We start from the raw sequence: 21,837 nt of genomic DNA, 5'->3' as shown, positions 1-21,837 counted from the left end.
GCAGGATCTTAGTTCCTTGACCAGGGATCAAACCTGCGCCCCTCTGCACTGGAAGCGTGCAGTCTTAACCACCAGACCGCCGGGGAAGTCCCCTGCCTACGACTTTACTCCAACCCAACAGCTGGAGGGGTAGTGGAACCTAACCTGTAGGACCCTTCTCTCAAGTCCTGATCCTAAGACAAGGCCCAGGACAGCCCCTGGGGCCACCACACTCTCATATTCTTATCTCTCTCCTCTGTCCTTCCCCCACTGCTGGCAGGTCTGGCACTCAAGGTCACAGCTCAGACCCAGGGCCCCAGGTGAATGCGGAAGCCCCAGGATACAGAAAACACGGCAGTGTTTTCTGCCCCTGCCCTGGGAGGGAACAGGACACTGACAAGTAAATAACTGATTTTACTCAAGGTATCTTCTGCTTCAGCAAGAAATTTGTGAATAGAAGCCATCTCTCTCCTTTTGTTAAACAGGCTGATATGTTTGTATGCCGAGTATCTAGCCAGCCGCAAGAGAGATACAGACTTTCTTTCAGGAAGGTCTGTTCTGTCTCTTCTGTTTCAGTGAGAAAACAGGAAAAGAGGAAAGAGATGCCAAGTCTTCTGTGGCCTCAAGGTTTGCAGGGTGAGAGCCACCCAGCATGCCCCCAGGCCAGCGATGCTCCAGCCCAGGAACTCTGCCCTGCTCAGGGGGCTCCAGGAACCTTCCCGAGTCCCCTCAATTGCCAGTGGCCTTGGGGGACTTCTGGAGTCCTGCAGGCCCCCCGGCTCCTCCCATTATCAGTTCCCTGCTAGACTGATCTCTCACCCCATTTCTTGTGAGTATTCTCCTGGCGTGGTTCAGATGTGCTCCACGCTCTCTAGTCTAGCATGATGACAGTTCGTAAGGGGACCAACCACAGATCGTTTCCAGGAGAGACCTGGAAAAGAACGTCCCAAGTCCTCTGAAACCTGCCTCCCCTCTGCTCTTTGGCTATTCTCACTCTCTGCACTAGAATTCTTGCTCAGAGGGCACGACTCTTCCCTGGCCACCTCCCCTCCGTTGGATGGGATGCCATCCTGGGGAAATGAAGTATGAGGCCTTTGTCCAGAGGGATCAGGTATCTGGCCAGACAAAGGAACACGGTCTCTCAGGTGTGCACCCAGGGAAGGACCGACAGAGCAGCCCTGTGAATGGCCCAGGCTTCTCCACACTGACGCCACGCTGCCCACGGGAAGGGAGCTCTTACTCTAGCTGGGTTTCATTTAAGTGCCCTCTGACCTTCACATTTTCCTTCCTGTGGATCACCTTTGGTTCCCAAGTTCCATTCAGTCAAGTCATGAGGTAATCTGGTTCTGATATACAACCCTGCCCCTTAACAGAAAAGAAACAAACTCAGAAGTTCAGAGCTATGTGGAGTGACTTACTAGAAATAAACAATTTCATAGCTCGGCTTTTATATGTAAAAGTGTTATTAGATGAAGTAGGGAATTGGCATTAGATAGCCAACTCCCTCACCAGATTCTACACACCCTGAAACCTGGGACCCAACCTGGCCACAAACATTCCTGGGCATGACCCTGTATCACGAGGGTCTAGGCAGACAGGCAACTTGAGGGAGCCGGACCTTGGCAGAGGTGGCTGAACAGTACGTCATGCACACAGACCATCACAGACAGGCATGCCAAACCCACCAGCACCAACTACTTACTTCAAGGACCTGCTGCTCAATACCCGTAGGAATTCCAAGGGAAGGGAGGGAGGAAGGGAGTGAGAGCCAGGAGAAAAGAGAAGATATTGACAGACTTTAGGAAAAACCTCTGCGTCATGTATGAAGCAGGGGAGCAGCCGTCTTGGCCTCCTGGGTCTGACCACACGGGCTGGTTCTTTTTACCAAGGTGGTGGCACTGGACTGTCCCTCAAAATATAACTTAGTCAAAGGGCTGTTGTTCAGACACTTGGTTGAGGGGTCTCGGGAGCAGAGGAGGTGGAAGCCTCCCCAGCACAGAGGCCCCCTTCGGGCTGGTGATGTGACCCTTCCCTGCTCCTCACCTCCCCACAAGCTGCTTCTCACAGATTGGTCCCCTCAGTGCTACTTCCCCCGTCTGGCTTGCCCAGGGCCACAGACCCCGCCTGGCCTCTCATATGCTTTCAATAGCACTACTTTCTTCTAAACACCACACACAGTGCTTTCCACGTGTTAACTCATCAAATCCTCTCATCAACACTATGAAGTAGATTACTTCAACCCAATGAAGTAGATATTACTCTCGGTTTATAGGTAAGAATAATAGGTCCTATTTAGAGGAACTGAACTGAGCCCAAATGGAACAGATTCTCTTTCCAATCTTCCATTTAGGATGTTTTTGGAGGGATCAACATATCCAGTAAAAAGTAGGTCATCCCTAATTTCAGCACACTCAGCAGTAACTCTAAGCAACCTTACTTCTCTAGACAACAGGCTCCCCAGAGAAACCTGGTCGAGCGATCCCCATTCAGTTTCTCACAGACATCTCTCTCCTCGAGATGTTAGATAGGGCAGGTTTTTGTTCAGAGGACTCCGTGTCTAAAAGGCCAGGCACAGCTCCTGCAATAAGAAAAGCCCTTCCGCCCAACATGGCTTCTCGGGGAGGCTGACCTCGGCCTGAAGGCTTTCGAGCCGGATGATGTGCTGGTTGGTTGAGGAGTTTTTCTCCCGAAAGTCTTCTCTGAGGGCGTGTACTTGCATGGAGAGTTGTCTCTCAACTTCTGATGCCTGTAAGCAAAAGAGACCATGGGGCTGATTCAGAGCTTGTACAAAGGAAGGCTGCTCAGAATTTTGTCTTTCATTTCTCAAGCATCTCCTTGCAACTCTATTCTACAGGAAGTACAGATGAGAAAGAACCGGTTTCCTACGCCGTTCGCTTTGTTCTCTCATGCCCAAACAAGACTAACTCCTATCCCTACCTAAAGCATGAATGACTCTGTCTAGGTCTAAGACCACTTCGCTGATCAGAGGAAACAGGCCTAGAAAATAGTAAGTTCTCAAATGTTAGTTATTATCATTATGACTCTGCACACAGCAGAAGCTCCACAAACATCTACTAAATTGAGAGACAGTCTCAGTATTTTACAAGAAAGAATAAGACCAATCAATATACCTAAACCTTAGAAATTCCTTTATCTCACCCATCCATTTCCTTAGTGGGGGCCAGGCAAATAATCTATCTTACTCCCAGTCAGTGTGGGCACTATTTAAAATACCCTGTCATGTCTGTTGAGATTTTTGCTGTTCATTTCTCAAGGATGTTTTCTGCACCTCTCGATTCTCTGGGGAGTGCTGGCCGAGGGGCTCCTCTCCCACCCTAATCTGTTTATTCTCTAACATGGAAACCCAGCAAACATCAACTACCATTCAGTGTATTGGTGTCACCTTCTCTCGAATATGCAGGAGAATGTTTTGAAAGAATGTGCCCTTGGAAAGATCCAAGCCCCGTCACCCCTCCGGGGGCCTGGCCAGCTCAGCCCACAGCAGAGAGCCCTGAGTGCTGCCCTGGGGAGGGTGGCCACAAGACAGGGTAACTCACTGCCTCAGTGCTTCTCGGAGGCCAAATGGGGTCAGCAAGCTTTATGGGTTCTCAGGGGAGATCACAGCGTGCAGAAATGGTGAGGGAAGGCTTTCAGAGGAGGCGGGTGGTAATAATCTTGAAATGGTAGGTGAGCTGTTCAATGAGGCTCTCACAGTAATGGTCACACGTTCAATAGTTCCTTTTATCTTCAAGTGCTATGTAATCAATTGTCTGTCTTTTTTTGGTCCCATAGATTCAACAAACATGCCCCCCTCCCTGCCCCCAGACTACAGAGCCACAAGAATCAACCCACAGTGCTAATTTTTAAACAGTTACAAGACACACAGCAAAAGAAAAGTCAGACCATCTCTTTTTTTCTTATTCTAATTTTAGTTTTAGACACTACCGCTTATTTCTGAATCACTTAGAAACACAGTATTTAGTTGCTCCTGCCTAAAAATAACATGACTATTATTTACCAAGTGCTTACCATGTGCCAAGAACTGTGCTAAATGCTTTATCTTAATTGTCACAACCAAAGTGGGGCCTATCACCCTCACCCAAAGCAACAAGCTCAGGGAGGTGAGGGAACTTGCCCCACATCTCAGTGAACTACAGCATCAGAATGGCCGATTTCGGGTTATCTTACTCTGAAATTGTCTTCCCTGGTGGCTGAGACAGTAAAGCATCTGTCTGCAATGCAGGAGACCCAGGTTCGATCCCTGGATTGGGAAGATCCCCTGGAGAAGGAAATGGCAGCCCACTTCAGCATTCTTGCCTGGAAAATCCCACGGACGGCGGAGCCTGGTAGGCTACTGTCCATGGGGTTGCAAAAGAATCGGACACGACTGAGCAACTTCACTTTTACTTTCTATTCTGAAATTAGGACTTTAATACTACCTTCTTATGCTGCACTCAATATGCCAGCAAATTTGGAAAATTCAGCAGTGGCCACAGGACTGGAAAAGGTCAGTGTTCATTCCAATCCCTAAGAAAGGCAACGCCAAAGAATGCTCAAACTACCGCACAACTGCACTCATCTCACATGCTAGTAAAGTAATGCTCAAAATTCTCCAAGCCAGACTTCAGCAATACGTGAACTGTGAACTTCCTGATGTTCAAGCTGGTTTTAGAAAAGGCAGAGGAACCAGAGATCAAATTGCCAACATCCACTGGATCATGCAAAAGGCAAGAGAGTTCCAGAAAAACATCTATTTCTGCCTTATTTACTATGCCAAAGCCTTTGACTGTGTGGATCATAATAAACTGTGGAAAATTCTGAGAGAGATGGGAATACCAGACCACCTGACCTGCCTCTTGAGAAATCTGTATGCAGGTCAGGAAGCAACAGTTAGAACTGGACATGGAACAACAGACTGGTTCCAAATAGGAAAAGGAGTAAGTCAAGGCTGTATATTGTCACCCTGCTTATCTAACTTCTATGCAGAGTACATCATGAGAAACGCTGGATTGGAAGAAACACAAGCTGGAATCAAGATTGCCGGGAGAAATATCAATAAACTCAGATATGCAGATGACACCACCCTTATGGCAGAAAGTGAAGAGGAACTAAAAAGCCTCTTGATGAAAGTGAAAGAGGAGAGCGAAAAAGTTGGCTTAAAGCTCAACATTCAGAAAATTAAGATCATGGCATCTGTTCCCATCACTGCATGGGAAATAGATGGGGAAACAGTGGAAACAGTGTCAGACTTTATTTTTTTGGGCTCCAAAATCACTGCAGATGGTGACTGCAGCAATGAAATTAAAAGACGCTTACTCCTTGGAGGGAAAGTTATGAGCAACCTAGATAGCATATTCAAAAGCAGAGACATTACTTTGCTAACAAAGATCCATCTAGTCAAGGCTATGGTTTTTCCAGTGTTCATGTGTGGATGTGAGACTTGGACTGTGAAGAAAGCTGAGCACCGAAGAATTGATGCTTTTGAACTGTGGTACTGGAGAAGACTCTTGAGAGTCCCTTGGACTGTAAGGAGGTCCAACCAATACATCCTAAAGGAGATCAGTCCTGGGTGGTCATTGGAAGGACTGATGGTGAAGCTGAAACTCCAATACTTTGGCTACCTGATGCGAAGAGTTGACTCATTGGAAAAGACCCTGATGCTGGGAGGCATTGGGGGCAGGAGGAGAAGGGGCCGACAGAAGATGAGATGGCTGGATGGCATCACCGACCCGACAGACGTGACTTTGAGCAGACTCTGGGAGTTGGTGATGGACAGGGAGGCCTGGCATGCTGTGGTTCATGGGGTTGCAAAGAGTTGGACACAACTGAGCGACTGAACTGCACTGAAGTAAATGCAAAAATGTATGGTAGTCTCTTGTTCTCACTAGGCTTCAGTGTGCCAATTCCTCCCAAAGCCTTCCAAAAATAAAACTCAGAACTTAAGTTTGTTATGTATTTACATTTTACTACAGTTCAGTTCAGTCACTCAGTCATGTCCGACACTTTGTGACCCCATGAATCACAGCAAGCCAGGCCTCCCTGTCCATCACCAACTCCCAGAGTCTACCCAAACTCAAGTCCATCGAGTCAGTGATGCCATCCAGCCATCTCATCCTCTGTCGTCCCCTTCTCCTCCTGCCCCCAATGCCTCCCAGCATCAGGGTCTTTTCCAGTGAGTCAACTCTTCGCATCAGGTAGCCAAAGTATTGGAGTTTCAGCTTCACTATCAGTCCTTCCAATGACCACCCAGGACTGATCTCCTTTAGGATGGACTGGTTGGACCTCCTTACAGTCCAAGGGACTCTCAAGAGTCGTCTCCAACACCACAGTTCAAAAGCATCAATTCTTCGGTGCTCAGCTTTCTTCACAGTCCAAGTCTCACATCCATACATGAACACTGGAAAAACCATAGCCTTGACTAGATGGACCGTTGTTGGCAAAGTAATGTCTCTGCTTTTGAATATGCTATCTAGGTCGCTCATAACTTTCCTTCCAAGGAGTAAGCGTCTTTTAATTTCATGGCTGCAATCAACATCTGCAGTGATTTTGGAGCCCCCCAAATAAAGTCTGACACTGTTTCCACTGTTTCCCCATCTATTTCCCATGAAGTGATGGGACCAGATGTCATGATCTTAATTTTCTGAATGTTGAGCTTTAAGCCAACATTTTACTCTCCTCTTTCACTTTCATTAAGAGGGTTTTTAGTTCCTCTTCACTTTCTGCCATAAGGGTGGTATCATCTGCATGTCTGAGTTTATTGATATTTCTCCCGGCAATCTTGATTCCAGCTTGTGTTTCTTCCAGTCCAGCGTTTCTCATGATGTACTCTGCATAGAAGTTAGATAAGCAGGGTGACAATATACAGCCTTGACTTACTCCTTTTCCTATTTGGAACTGGTCTGTTGTTCCATGTCCAGTTCTAACTGGTGCTTCTTGACCTGCATATAGGTTTCTCAAGAGGCAGGTCAACTCTTTCAGAATTTTCCACAGTTTATTGTAATCCACACAGTCAAAGGCTTTGGCATAGTCAATAAAGCAGAAACAGATCTTTTCTGGAATGCTCTTGCTTTTTCGATGATCCAGCAGATGTTGGCAATTTGATCTCTGGTTCCTCTGCCTTTTCTAAAACCAGCTTGAACATCTGAAGTTCACAGTTCACGTGTTGCTGAAGTCTGGCTTGGAGAATTTTGAGCATTACTTTACTAGCATGAGAGATGAGTGCAATTGTGTGGTAGTTTGAACATTCTATGGCATTGCCTTTCTTTGGGATTGGAATGAAAACTGACCTTTTCCAGTCCTGTGGCCACTGCTGAGTTTTCCAAATTTGCTGGCATATTGAGTGCAACACTTTCACAGCATCATCTTTCAGGATTTGAAATAGCTCAACTGGAATTCCATCACCTCCACTAGCTTTGTTTGTAGTGATGCTTTCTAAGGCCCACTTGACTTCACATTCCAGGATGTCTGGCTCTAGGTGAGTGATCACACCATCATGATTATCTGGGTCGTGAAGATCTTTTTTGTACAGTTCTTCTGTGTACTCTTGCCACCTCTCCTTAATATCTTCTGCTTCTGTTAGTTAGATTTTTACCAATACCTTTCCAAAGGGAAGGTTTCATTTCTGGTAATATGTTAGGTTAGGTTACTTGGACTGACCTTCCTACTGAAAACAGCTAAAAATACTGGATAAAATGGAAAAGACTTCTTAAAAGTGTCAAAGAGCTGACAAGATAGTGATGGAATCATAAGAATGCTTCACACAGGCACATTATTACAACCAACCAATGGAACACAAACAGTAAGAAATAAACCTAACTCCAGCACAAATGAACAGCAAAACCACAAGTAAAGCAGGTGGAGAAGAAAATAACTTAGCTAAATGGCTTTGGAAAAAAATCCTTTGACTGTGTACTGTAAGGTTCAGGAAGAAAGAACTACACAGAGCTATTGAACTGTAGGTCATAACTTGCTTCTCACAGATGTATGGGTTAGCAATTCTAACATTACTGTGTTTAACAGAATTGAACAAATAAGTAAATGTATCATGGATAATGAGAACCAGGTTCTCCTGTGGAAAAAGAGTTACAAATAAGGAAAGAGGGAAGGCTAACATGAACCATGTGGTACTAGATTAGAATTGAAGACATCAGAACGAACGTATGGTGTTTAGCGAGCGCGGGTGCGCGCGCGCACACACACACACACATAAGTGGAAGGATTGAGAAAATGATTATATGCATCCGTTTATGAATGAGGTAAGTTTCTACACACTCATTCCCTAATTCTGTCTTCTGAGAGGACCTAAAAGTAATAACACCTTAGTGTACACATTAGATTCTATACACTAATCTCTAAGAAATGAACCAAACAAAGCTCCTTGGAGAAATGGCTTGTTTCAGGGTCAGGGGAGGAAATACAAGATGAGCTTAAACCATCTTAGGATGCCAGAAAGAAAGGAAGTCCTCAATAAATGAGAGAGGTACAGTGAATGGACATAGAACTCAACTTGAAGGAGCTCCCAATGGCTAAGGCTGGGACCATTTGATCAATGAAACAAATAACGACGGTAATGGATTAAAATGCACAGAATAAATATTCATGAGTCCACAATGATAAGTAAATAATTGGATACATTAGTTAATGAGGGAAAAGAGGCAGCTCTTCCTTACAGAGAATTCCAACTAATAAATACAGAAGGAATGCTGCAAACAAAGTCACCAGCAGGCAAGCGTCACAGCAGTAACTGCTGCAGGCAAGAGACAGAGGATGCACGCTAATAACTGGTGGCAAAAATTCGACAAGAAACGGGGTATTTATACAGTCTCAAAGTATCTCCCTGTAAGCTTACTAATCACAAAGAAGAAAAGAGTAACTTCACAGTGGAGAAGCCTGGCAGATACTACCTTAGCAGTTAATGTCATCAGTTACAAAAAATGTCAAACATGACGTGTCCTCAGTATGAACACTGAGAAGGGCACAACTGCACCTCTGTGCTACCTTGCAAAATGGCATAACCTAATCATGACGAAACATTAGACAAACCCCAAACTGAGGGACTTTCTATAAAATAACCCATCATTACTCTTTAAAACTACCAACTTCAGGAAAAACAAATCTAGACTGAAGAACTGTCAGAGATTGAAGGAGACAAAACAAACATGACAATTAAATACAACATGGGAGGTTGAACTGGATCCTGGGCCAAAAAAGGACAAAGGTGGGAAAGCTGGCAAAATCCCAGCAGGTATGTGGATTAGCTAATACTGCCTCAATGCTGGTTTCAATAACTACTATGGTTACATACAGGAGATTCCCTGGTGGCTCAGATGGTAAAGTGTCTGCCTGCAATGTGGGAGACCTGGGTTCAATCCCTGGGTCGGGAAGACCCCCTGGAGAAGGAAATGGCAACCCACTCCAGTACTCATGCCTGGAAAATTCCATGGATGGTCGCCTGGTGGGCTACAGTCCATGGGGTTGCAAATAGTTGGGCATGACTGAGCGACTTCACTCACTCATGGTTACATAAACTAGAAGAAGGGTATATGAGAATCTCTACTTTTTCCTAATTTCCCTGTAAGGCTAACATTGTTTAACAACAACAATTAAAAAATACCTGGTTGGTAGTGCCCCTAGACACTTTGTAGGAGAAAACGAGTTATCTCTGAAGGATGGTAATGTCATTCAAGATAAAATAATCTCCATAAATAATGTTCTAATAAAAATAAGCAGATTATAGTAAAACAAAACAAAAATACACATGGAAACAAAGATTCATGAGCAAGAACCAGCATAAGCAGCAACAGAAACAGATTCACAATGACTTCAGATCTTAGAATTATCAGTTACAGATTATAAGACAACTGTGATTGTGTTTAGATAAATAAAAGGCATGATTAAAAATATCTCAATACAACCAACCAGTCTGAAAATGGCACAAGATGTCTAGCGATGAAAAACAATCCTTTTAGTTCACATAGTGCCCTGGACACATACCTCCAGCAGAACACACTCCATTTTGTTACAGTGATTACAGTTGCCCATTTGCATCTTCCCCCTCACCACATTTTAAGCTTTTTAAGACAGGGGGTGATGGTGTCTAGTTCATTTTTGTATTGCCAGTGGATAGCACAATGCCTGGCATATGATAAGTACTCAAAAATACCTGAACTAAGTTTATCTCTTTCATGGCTGTCGGAAATTGCCCTTGAGCGAGTAAAAAGGAATCAAGGCTAAATGTATAGTAATATAGCTACCATGGGATGAAAAAAAAGTATAAATCTCCAAAGAACCAGAGGAGACACACACACCCCCAAATTAAAGTCAAAATGTTAACAAAGTTTATTCAGCTTTTAGAGTGGCTAGATTTATGCTACAAACTAGGGGTACAACAGTGAGGAAGAGAGAAAGTGTTAGTCTCTCAGTCTCAGTCAGTGTCTTATCTTTGCAACCCATGGACTGTAGCCCATGAGGCTCCTCTGTTCATGGAATTCTCCAGGCAAAATACTGGAGTGGGTAGCCATTCTCTTCCTCCAGGGGATCTTCCAGACTCAGGGATCGAGCCTGGGTCTCCTGCACTGCAGGCAGATTCTTTACTGTCTGAGCCAGATATGGTCTCTAAAACTCTCAGAGCTGGAACCTTACTAGAAAAAAGAAACCAGTTACTGAACGCCATCACTGCACACACGAGGAAACTGAGGCCCAGAAGGAATCCATAAGGATCATATAACAAGTAACTGAAAGGTAAAACAAGCGAGATAACAATTTAGGGAGAAGAACTTTTGAAAGGATGGAAAAACAAATCATAAGAAACAGGAACTTAAATTTTAATAGCAAGGTAGTTGACAGAGAAAGGTTAGAGACTGAGAAAACAAAACCAAACCTGATGCTGGTTAATATTCAAAGAAAAACAGTTTCTTTTCCTGGTCTCCTCATCTTGGATTTCAACTAGTTTGAAGTATAATTTACTATTTCAACCTCTCTTCCACTAGACTTTGAGCCCTAGTATCCACAACATTATTTAGTACACCACTGGTTCTTAAAACATATTTGCACAATGAATGGTATATATTTTATCAGAAAATCGGTTTTCCTATCAGGTTCTATTTTTCACTTTACAATACAGAATATCCTCTCTAGACTATGCAAACCACTACTTTTTTTTTTTTTTTTTTGCCAAAGCAAATACAGAAACAAATATCTAACAATTCTTTCAAGTGAAAAAGTCAAGATTTTAACAAAATGAAGATAAATTTCATGTTGATCAAGCTTTTCTTTTTATTTTAGCTTAATGGGAATCTTAGTTTTCCTAAGCAACCCAAAGTTCCATACCTATTACAGGTAGATATTTGCCAGTCTAATCATGCTGGGTTATTGGGTTCTTGCAAATTTATGGTGTTACATGATAACGGTGTGGCTATAGACACTTGCTATACTATTTTGCTTATTAACACTCTCTTAGTGCAGGTGTGTGATGCAGACAGATGAGACTCACTTTGTACTCAAGACCTGTAGAACAATGTCCACCGCAGCATTGTTTGTAAAAGACTAGAGGCAACCAAAGGGTCCACCATTAGCAGACTGTATGTACCAGTGCAATCAAATGCTAATCTACCTGCACCGATATGATAGGCAAGAATTCTATCAGTGAGTCACCCATGCATCAAAATTACTTTGCCTTAATGTGGAAAGATTTTCAACAATGTAACATATTTTAAAAAGCATATTTGATCCTATTTATATGAAATTATGTGTATGCTTATTTAGTTGCACACATGCATAGAAGAATGCCTGCAAAGCTGTTCATCAAAATACTATCAGAAATTACTTCTAGGGCATGATATTCCTAGCAATGTTTGCCTTGGAAAAGAATTTTCTGTAAAGTTGAAATATTCAACAGTAGTATGTATTATCTTTAATAATGAGGGAAAATAAAGTCATTTATTTAAAAATAGATAAATTCATAAAATATCAACCTAGGGACAAAGGCAAAAGGAAAAAAGTATAGCATTAACATCAAATAAAGATCAGAAATTTTAGTAATAACGAGGCTGGGGAGAGTGATACAACAATTATAACAAACCTCAGACAGCATAAGCTTAGAAAGACGGAGGGGGAAGAGTATTTTACTTTTTAAACTTTTAAAGTTTGAAAATTTACAAAGTTTCATGTCCCTGTGAAGTATACAAAAAATACAAGACACAATCTCCACCCTCAAGCAACGGAAGAAGGAGGTGAACGCTCATGAAGAAAGCCAATACAAAGCACAGGATACTGGCACGCACTGACACGTGGTATGAGGGACGCAGAGACCGCTCAAGACAAAGTATGGCAGAGGTCTTAGGGAAGACATCTTAAGGAAGGCCAAGCATGCAGTGAGTGATTAGGGGAAAACTATACAGCCACTGTACCCCAGTTTCTTCATCTGAAAAATGGGGAGTAAAAGATCTACCTTAGCATTAAGATGAAATAATGTTAGGGAACCATGGACTGAAACCTTCTGCCCTGACCAGGAATGAAAACAACCACTTGCACAAGTTGTCTCTCATGGGAAGGTTCCAATAAGAAACAAGGAAATGACAAGCTGCTGCCAACCCGAAGAATTTGGGAGGGGCCGAAAAGAGGGAGGAGATGCCGGGCTATAGTATGTCCTGCCAACCTCCCGGAAACTCTCATACTGGAATCTGGCTTCACCGGGAGACTTGCATGCCACCTGGAAAAGCCCTGAGTCAGACCATACAGGGACACAAGCAAGGTGATGGGGCAGCGACAACCCAGAAATTAACCCCTCCTCCATAAAACCCGAGACTGTGAACCAAGAGGCAGAGCAGTCCTGGGTCCCCTGACCTTGCTGCTCTCCTCTCAAGTGGCCCCTTTCCAATAGTGTCTTGCTTCATCAACAAGTGTGTCTCCTTGGATAATTCATTTCCAAGTGTTAGACAAAGCCCCTCTTGGGGCCTGGAAGGCATCCCTCTCTAGTCACAGTAATGTAGATAAAACGTTCAGTACAGACAAAATATGTAATAAGTTATAGTTATTACTCTTATCTACGATTAAGTGAAAACTCCAAACAGAATACTGACATGTGCTCAAAGGAAAGCATGCAATTTCAAAGTTGAAACCTCAGAGACTACCTGGTCCTGACCCCTAATTTGGTGATTGATGAAATGGAGGCCTGGGTCAACAGAGTGAGGCTTTTGATGTGATCTGAGTGAACCAAAGTAAGGTCTTGCCTAAGACCACACATGACTACCGTTTTCAGTTTCTTTCCATTTCAATACCATTTTTTTCTTCTTTTAGACAATAACAAAGAGTCACATATTAGATGCTTTTCAAGGATGCCAAAAACTCATCCTCTAGAATGAAGAAAGTCTGATGCCACTACCAGTGCGTATTACTCACGAGAGGGAATGCCTGCTTACGTGAGACGCGTGGAAAGCTGCTCCTTGACATTTAGAAGGTGCACACCCACTAGATAGGCGCCATGTCTAATTCTGTTTGAACGAACTTTAAAAGTAGAGCACAATAACAGTTTTTTTTTTTTTTTTTTTAGAGGAGTTGTATTATGAACTTACATTTTTTTTTTATTTTTTATTTTTTTTATTTTTAGTTTTTTATTTTTTACATTTTAAAATCTTTAATTCTTACATGCATTCCCAAACATGAACCCCCCTCCCACCTCCCTCCCCATAACATCTTTCTGGGTCATCCCCATGCACCAGCCCCAAGCATGCTGCATCCTGCGTCAGACATAGACTGGCAATTCAATTCTTACATGATAGTATACATGTTAGAATGCCATTCTCCCAATCAAAAAATGGGCCAAAGAACTAAATAGACATTTCTCCAAAGAAGACACACGGATGGCTAACAAACACATGAAAAGATGCTCAACATCACTCATTATTAGAGAAATGCAAATCAAAACCACAATGAGGTACCACTTCACACCAGTCAGAATGGCTGCGATCCAAAAATCTGCAAGCAATAAATGCTGGAGAGGGTGTGGAGAAAAGGGAACCCTCCTACACTGTTGGTGGGAATGCAAACTAGTACAGCCACTATGGAGAACAGTGTGGAGATTCCTTAAAAAATCACAATAACAGTTTTATTGTCATCCTTTTAATCACTGTCAAAACGTAATCCCTCAATATCAAAGGCCAGCAACTCTGGCAGCACAGGCTTTTAATTGAAAAAGAGAAAAGGACAAACGTCAGCCTGCTTTTGTTTCTGGAGGAGGGCCTTTACTCCATGTCAGATCTCTACTGCTCGTTAAGTAAAAAATATTTCATAAGTCAGAGAAAAGGATTTTACATTTTTAAATGTCCTGCTGCTGCTGCTGCTGCTAAGTCGCTTCAGTCGTATCTGACTCTGTGAGACCCCATAGATGGCAGCCCACCAGGCTCCTCCGTCCCTGGGATTCTCCAGGCAAGAACACTGGAGCGGGTTGCCATTTCCTTCTCCAAAGCATGAAAGTGAAAAGTGAAAATGAAGTCGCTCAGTCGCGTCTGACTCCTAGCGACCCCATGGACTGCAGCTTACCAGGCTCCTCCGTCCATGGGACTTTCCAGGCAAGAATACTGGAGTGGGGTGCCATTGCCTTCTCCATTTAAATGTCCTATGAGGACCCATACCAGAAAACAAGCCCTCTGCTAAGTCACTTCAGTTGTGTCCGACTCTGTGTGACCCCAGAGGGCAGCCCACCAGGCTCCCCCATCCCTGGGATTCTCCAGGCAAGAACACTGGAGTGGGTTGCCATTTCCTTCTCCAATGCAGGAAAATGAAAAGTGAAAGTGAAGTCGCTCAGTCGTGCCCGACCCTCAGCGACCCCATGGACTGCAGCCTTTCAGGCTCCTCCGTCCATGGGATTTTCCAGGCAAGAGTACTGGAGTGGGGTGCCACTTCCTTCTCCGAAACAAGCCCTGGATATCCCCAATACACTGAACTCACAATCAGAGCTTTTGATTCACGCAGAGCTTTTTTTTTTTTTTTAAACCAAAATGACACAATCCTCTGTGTTCACTTGACGGCCTGGTGCTTTGCACTAACTCCAACATGGATCAAACACTTGCTTTCTATGCTTTTAATTGAGGATACAGAGATGAATAAGACTCAACTCTGTGGAAAAACTGTCTTCCAAATTCAGGCTCTGAAAAGAAAAGTTTTTCTTCTCTACCAATTACAGTATTGTGCAACCTCAAGCAAAACTTCGCAATGCTTTGCGCCTCAGTTTCCTCACTTGCAAAATTAGGATAAACCCGAACCCGGGTCTCCCGCATTGCAGGCAGATGCTTTATCGTCTGAGCCACCAGGGAAGCCAGGACAAAGTGTAGCTCTCCTAATTGGTGGTCACTTCCCACCAACATAAAACAAAATTATCGGGTTTAAACGTAAAAGAGGGCAGGTCTCAACAGCCTAAGAAAATGCGGCAGAGACTGATGGTGAGAAGGACAGCCCGAATTGAAGCAGAAAATCTAGGCATTCTCTTTCACCCATGGATGTGGTGTGGTGATCACAGAGAAACCTCAAAGGTCTCAGCGGTAAAGGGGGTGAGGACATGGACCTGAAGAATGACTATCCAGCTAAACTGAGGAACTGCATTGTCTACAAGAACATGTCCATCCTGGAACAGGCTTCCCTGTTCCCTCAGGGTTGAAAACACCGTGAGCACTGCAGATTTCCCAGAATTTGAAATGTTTACGCTTTCAAAAGATTACATGGAGGTACTTGGAAGAGAAACTGAGAACCTTTTCATAATAAACAGGAAGGCTGAGGGGGAAGACAGATACTTTGAATGACATTCTACTTAAATTTTAATTTGGGTCAGTGATAGGAATGGGCTGGGCTAAGTAAACACTAGGAGGCCTTCACAGAAGACCAGTGGTGTCCCAGGGACACACTCAGGATTCCCTCAGAAAATAACTGTCATGGCTAATCCTAATAAAGAAAATTCTAGTATTTTTAATGCTTTTTATTTCTTTTGGTCATATGACCCACCATCTAGACCTTAAGAAAGGCTGGAATGTTCCAATGTTACTGTTTGGAGCTGGAGAAGGATTAAGGAAAATCTGCTCTCCTAATTGGTGGTCTGCAGATGGTGACTGCAGCCATGAAATTAAAAGACGCTTACTCCTTGAAAGAAACGTTATGACCAACCTAGATAGTATATTCAAAAGCAGAGACATTACTTTGCCAACTAAGGTCCGTCTAGTCAAGGCTATGGTTTTCCCTGTGGTCAGGTATGGATGTGAGAGTTGGACTGTGAAGAAGGCTGAGTGCTGAAGAATTGATGTGTTTGAACTGTGGTGTTGGAGAAGACTCTTGAGAGTCCCTTGGAGATCCAACCAGTCCATTCTGAAGGAGATCAACCTGGGATTTCTTTGGAAGGAATGATGCTAAAGCTGAAGCTCCAGTACTTTGGACACCTCATGCGAAGAGTTGACTCATTGGAAAAGACTCTGATGCTGGGAGGGATTGGGGGCAGGAGGAGAAGGGGACGACCCAGGATGAGATGGCTGGATGGCATCACTGACTTGATGGACGTGAGTCTGAGTGAACTCCGGGAGTTAGTGATGGACAGGGAGGCCTGGCGTGCTGCGATTCATGGGGTCGCAAAGAGTCAGACACAACTGAGCGACTGAACTGAACTGAAATGAATTGGTGGTCACTTCCCACCAACATAAAAACAAAATTATCAGTCTTCCCGAGTAGCTCAGTGAAGAATCGCCTGCCAATGTAGGAGACATGGGTTCGATCTCTGGTCTGGAAAGACCCCCATGCCGCAGAGCAACTAAGCCTGTGTACGGCTAGCCTGCCTGCCTACAGCCCGTGCTCCGCAGCAAGAGAAGCCAGCACAAGGCGAAGCTCAAGCACTGCAACTAGTGAACAGCCCCCACTCTGCAACTAAAGAAAGCCTGCACAGAAATGAAGACCCAACACAGATAAGAAATAAAATTATTTTTAAAATTATCAATCAAACTATATATTTTCCTTTTTTCTCTGTACATGCCCCTATGGTTCTGCTTATGGCATGCTCCCTTTTTTGGAATATCTTTCCTTGAAAATTTTCCCCTGATAAATTCTTAACCTTAATGACCCAGTTCAAAGGTGATCCTTACATCACTTTCATAATCTCCTAAGTTAAAATGACTACATTATTTGCAGTCCTGTAATAATGCTCTTTTGAGTATTACATACTCTTTTCTGTTTGCTTACTACATAGTCTGTTTATTTGTTTACGTATGTGTTTTCTTTCTTACACTGTGAAGGACTTAAGGATAGGAATTGTATCTCATATTCATCTTTGTTTGCCTACAAACATACATAGCATAGTAGGTACTCAAATGTTTACTGTATGAGATAAAATCTGAATACCTTAAGTGTGTACTTTTTGAGATGGTCAAGCTAAGGTTGGAGGAAATACAAGTGGGATTAAGCTAAATCCCAGAAGTGTCCCTTTAGCAAATTCCCAGCAGGATCACCAGGTAATTAATGAGATAATTCCCTTTGATTTAAATAGTCCATCCTCAGGAAAGGGCACTCTTTCCCCATAGGTCATCACCATGACTCAGGCGGATTTACTTCCACTTTGATGTAAATTACCCGTGACTGATCTGAGGATTTGCTGGCTGGTGCTTCTACCTATACCTTCAGTCTGCCTGTGTGTGTGGAATCTAATACTCAGAACCCACAACTTCTTCCCTGCGCCTTCTATAAACCTCACAAAAGTCCTTTCTTTTATAAAGTTAGTATTGATTGATAGGAAATAGGTTCGAATTAAGTCCTTTGCAGAGCTTGTCATTAAGTAGGCACTCCCAAGAGAACATTTGGGGGCTTCCCAAGTGGCACGGTGGTAAAGAACCTGCCTGCCGATGCAGGAGACAAGAGATGTGGGTTCAGACACAACCAAGCACACATGCACACTTGGGCTTCATATTAAAATTTATTTCTTCATCCTGAAGAGAAGCTCATGTTCTGTTAGTTTGCACTGAATGCAACAAACTAAACCTGAAGAAAAGGAAGATAATGAGCATTTACTAAGCACTTTCCATGTCCGAGCACCGCTCCAGGTAATATACATTCTATCTTAACAACGCTATGGGATATATCCTGTTAACTCATTTACAGAATGAAGAAAGTGAAGCTAAATGAGATTATGTTATATAGCTGGACACTTGATTAGTAAATGACTGAGCTAGTATTCAAATGCAAGTCTGATGTGAAAGTTAATAAAAATGTCACTCTATAGCCACACACACAGGAAAAGACCCTCAGACCGACCTGGGTTAGGCTTACCCCTCCACATGTCCAGCTAGATCACTGATTGCATCTCAAACTCAACGGGCATGAAAACTGAACCCCCGATTCTAGGGCCTCCACCAAACATGCTTCTCCTGCGTCTCCCCTTTCTCAGCAGATGGCAACTCCATTCTTAGGAGTTTTAGCTCCACACAAAGGCATTAGCCCACACTCCTTCTTTTTTCACTTCTACCCACATCCAAACCATGTACAAATCCTGTGGGCTGTACCTCTGAAGTTTACCTCAGAGGATTGTTATGAGCATGAATGAGCTGATGTTTTTTAAAGCATTGTTAGAACAGTGCTCAGCATAAACATCATGAGTACTTACGGAGCAAAAGAAATACCCAGCATCCTACAGTTACTCTTTGTCCCCACTCTACCACTCTAGGTTTGGCCAGCATCATTGCCCACCTGGACTACTGACTGCAGGAAGTCATCACCTAAGCGGTCTCCCTGCTTCCAGCCTTGTCCTCCTAGAGCCTACTCTCCAAGCAGCAATCTTTTAAAAACCCAAGTCATATTATGTCACTGCTTAAAAGCATCTAGAAGTTTTCCATCTTACTCAGAATAAAATGTAACAAAGTCCTTACCATGGCTTATAAGACTCTACCTTCTTCACGGATCACATCCTTGTGGCGAAGGGGCTTGTGTAACTCAATGAGTCATGCTGTGCAGGGCCACCCAAGACGGACGGGTCATAGAGAAGAGCTCTGACAAAAATGTGGTCCACTGGAGGAGGGAATGGCAACCCTCTTGAGTATTCTTGCCACAAGAACCCCATGAACAGCATGAAAAAGCAAAAAGATATGACACTGGAAAATGAGCCCCCCAGTCAGAAGGTGTCCAACATGCTACTGGGGAAGAGGGGAGGGCAATTAGTAATCACTCCAGTAAGAATGAAGAGGCTGGGCCAGAGCAGGAACTTCTTTCTTGAGGCTCAGCTGTGGATGTGTCTGGTGGTGAAAGTAAAGGTGGACGCTGTAAAAAACAATATTGTAAAGGAACCTGGAATATTAGGTCAACAAATTAAGGTAAATTGGGTGGGATCAAGCAGGAGATGACAACAGGGAACACTGACATCTTAGGGATTAATGAACTAAAATGGACGGGAATGGGCAAATTTAATTCCAATGACCATTATATCTACTACTGTGGGCAAGAACCTTTTAGAAGGAATGGTGTAGCCCTCATAGTCAACAAAAGAGGATGAAATGCAGTACTTGGCTGCAATCTCAAAAAGAAAAAAAAAAAGAATGATCTCAGTTCATTTCCAAGGCAAACCATTCAACATCATAGCAATCCAAGTCTATGCCCCAATCACTAATGCTGAAGAAGCTGAACGGTTGGTTCTATGAAGACCTAAAACAACTTCTAGAACTAACACACACACACACGCACACGCACACACAAAGATGCCCTTTTCACATAGGGAACTGGTGCAAAAGTAGGATATCAAGAGATAACTGGAGTAACAGGAAAGTTTGGTCTTAGAGTACAAAATGAAGCAGAGCAAAGGCTAACAGAGTTTTGCTAAGAGAACACACTGGTCACAGCAAACACTCTCTTCAGACAACACAAGACACAACCTTACACATGGACATCACCATATGGTCAATATTGAAATCAGGTTGATTATCCTTTTTGCAGCCGAAGATGGAGAATCTCTAGACAATCAGCAAAATAAGACTGGGAGCTGACTGTGGCTCAGATCATGAACTCCTTATTGCCAAATTCAGACTTAAATTGAAGAAAGTAGACCAATAGACCATTCAGATATGACCTAAATCAAATGCCTTCTGATTATACAGTGGAAGTGAGAAATAGATTTAAGGGACTAGATCTGATAGACAGAGTACCTGATGAACTATGGACAGAGGTTTGTGACATTGTACAGGAGACAGGGATCAAGACCATCCCCAAGAAAAAGAAATGCAAAAAAGCAAAATGGCTGTCTGAGGAGGCCTTGCAAATAGCTGTGAAAATAAGAGAAGAGAAAGCAAAGGAGAAAAGGAAAGATATACCCATTTGAATGCAGAGTTCCAAAGAATAGCAAGGACAGATAAGAGAGCCTTCCTCAGTTATCAGTGCAAAGAAATAGAGGAAAAAAAAATAGAATGGAGATCTCTTCAAGAAAATTAGAGATACCAAGGGAACATTTCATGCAAAGATGGGCTCAATAAAGGACAGAAATGATATGGACCTAACAGAAGCAGAAGATATTAAGAAGAGGTGGCAAGAATACACAGAAGAACTGTACAAAAAATATTTTCATGACCCAGATAATCACTCACCTAGAGCCAGACATCCTGGAGAATGAAGTCAAGTGGGCCTTAGGAAGCATCACTATGAACAAAGCTAGTGGAGGTGATGGAATTCCAGTTGAGCTATTTCAAATCCTAAAAGATGATGCTGTCAGAGTGCTGCACTCAATATGCCAGCAAATTTGGAAGACTCAGCAGTGGCCACAGGACTGGAAAAGGTCAGTTTTCATTCCAATCCCTAAGAAAGGCAATGCCAAAGAATGCTCAAACTACTGCACAATTGCACTCATCTCACACGTTAGTAAAGTAATGCTCAAAATTCTCCAAGTCAGGCTTCAACAGTACATGAACCGTGAACTTCCAGATGTTCAAGCTGGTTTTAGAAAAGGCAGAGGAACCAGAGATCAAATTGCCAACATCTGCTGGATCATCGAAAAAGCAAGAGTGTTCCAGAAAAACATCTATTTCTGCCTTATTTACTATGCCAAAGCCTTTGATTGTGTGGATCACAATAAACTGTGGACAATTCTGAGAGAGATGGGAATACCAGACCACCTGACCTGCCTCTTGAGAAATCTGTATGCAGGTCAGGAAGCAACAGTTAGAACTGGACATGGAACAACAGACTAGTTCCAAACAGGAAAAGGAGTACGTCAAGGCTATATATTGTCACCCTGCTTATTGAACTTATATGCAGAGTACATCATGAGAAACACTGAGCTGGAAGAAACACAAGCTGGGATCAAGACTGCCGGGAGAAATATCAATAAACTCAGATATGCAGATGATACCACCCTTATGGCAGAAAGTGAAGAGAAACTAAAAAGCCTGTTGATGAAAGTGAAAGAGGAGAGTGAAAAAGTTGGCTTAAAGCTCAACATTCAGAAAACTAAGATCATGGCCCCATCACTTCATGGGAAATAGATGGGGAAACAGTGTCAGACTTTATTTTTTTGGGCTCCAAAATCACTGCAGATGGTGACTGCAGCCATGAAATTAAAAGATGCTTACTCCTTGGCAGGAAAGTTATGACCAACCTAGACAGCATATTAAAAAGTAGAGATATTACTTTGCCAACAAAGGTCCATCTAGTCAAGGCTATGGTTTTTCCAGTGGTCATGTATGGATGTGAGAGTTGAACGATAAAGATAGCTGAGCACCAAAGAATTGATGCTTTTGACCTGTGGTGTTGGAGAAGAGTCTTGAGAGTCCCTTGAACTGCAAGGAGATCCAACCAGTCCATCCTAAAGGTGATCAGTCCAGAGTGTTCATTGGAACAACTGATGTTGAAGCTGAAACT

The 21,837-nt window shown here is 43.2% G+C and overlaps 1 protein-coding gene across 5 annotated transcripts in view; it reads right to left on the bottom strand.

Moving 5' to 3' along the window:
• BICDL1 (BICD family like cargo adaptor 1) overlaps positions 1-21,837 on the bottom strand; it is an 80,176-nt gene that overhangs the window by 24,872 nt on the left and 33,467 nt on the right. For all 5 annotated transcript variants that reach the window (XR_011249997.1, XR_011249998.1, XM_069558137.1 and 2 more), the window contains exon 3: positions 2,609-2,725. Coding sequence is in view for 3 of the 5 variants with exons in the window: in XM_069558137.1 (XP_069414238.1) it covers positions 2,609-2,725 (117 nt within the window). In the remaining 2 variants the exon portion in view is untranslated. The remainder of the gene's footprint in view (positions 1-2,608; positions 2,726-21,837) is intronic.

The sequence above is a fragment of the Ovis canadensis genome, chromosome 17, assembly GCF_042477335.2.
Source record: "Ovis canadensis isolate MfBH-ARS-UI-01 breed Bighorn chromosome 17, ARS-UI_OviCan_v2, whole genome shotgun sequence".
NCBI classification, from domain to species: Eukaryota; Metazoa; Chordata; class Mammalia; order Artiodactyla; family Bovidae; genus Ovis; species Ovis canadensis.
This window is presented reverse-complemented; position numbering and strand designations above follow the sequence as displayed.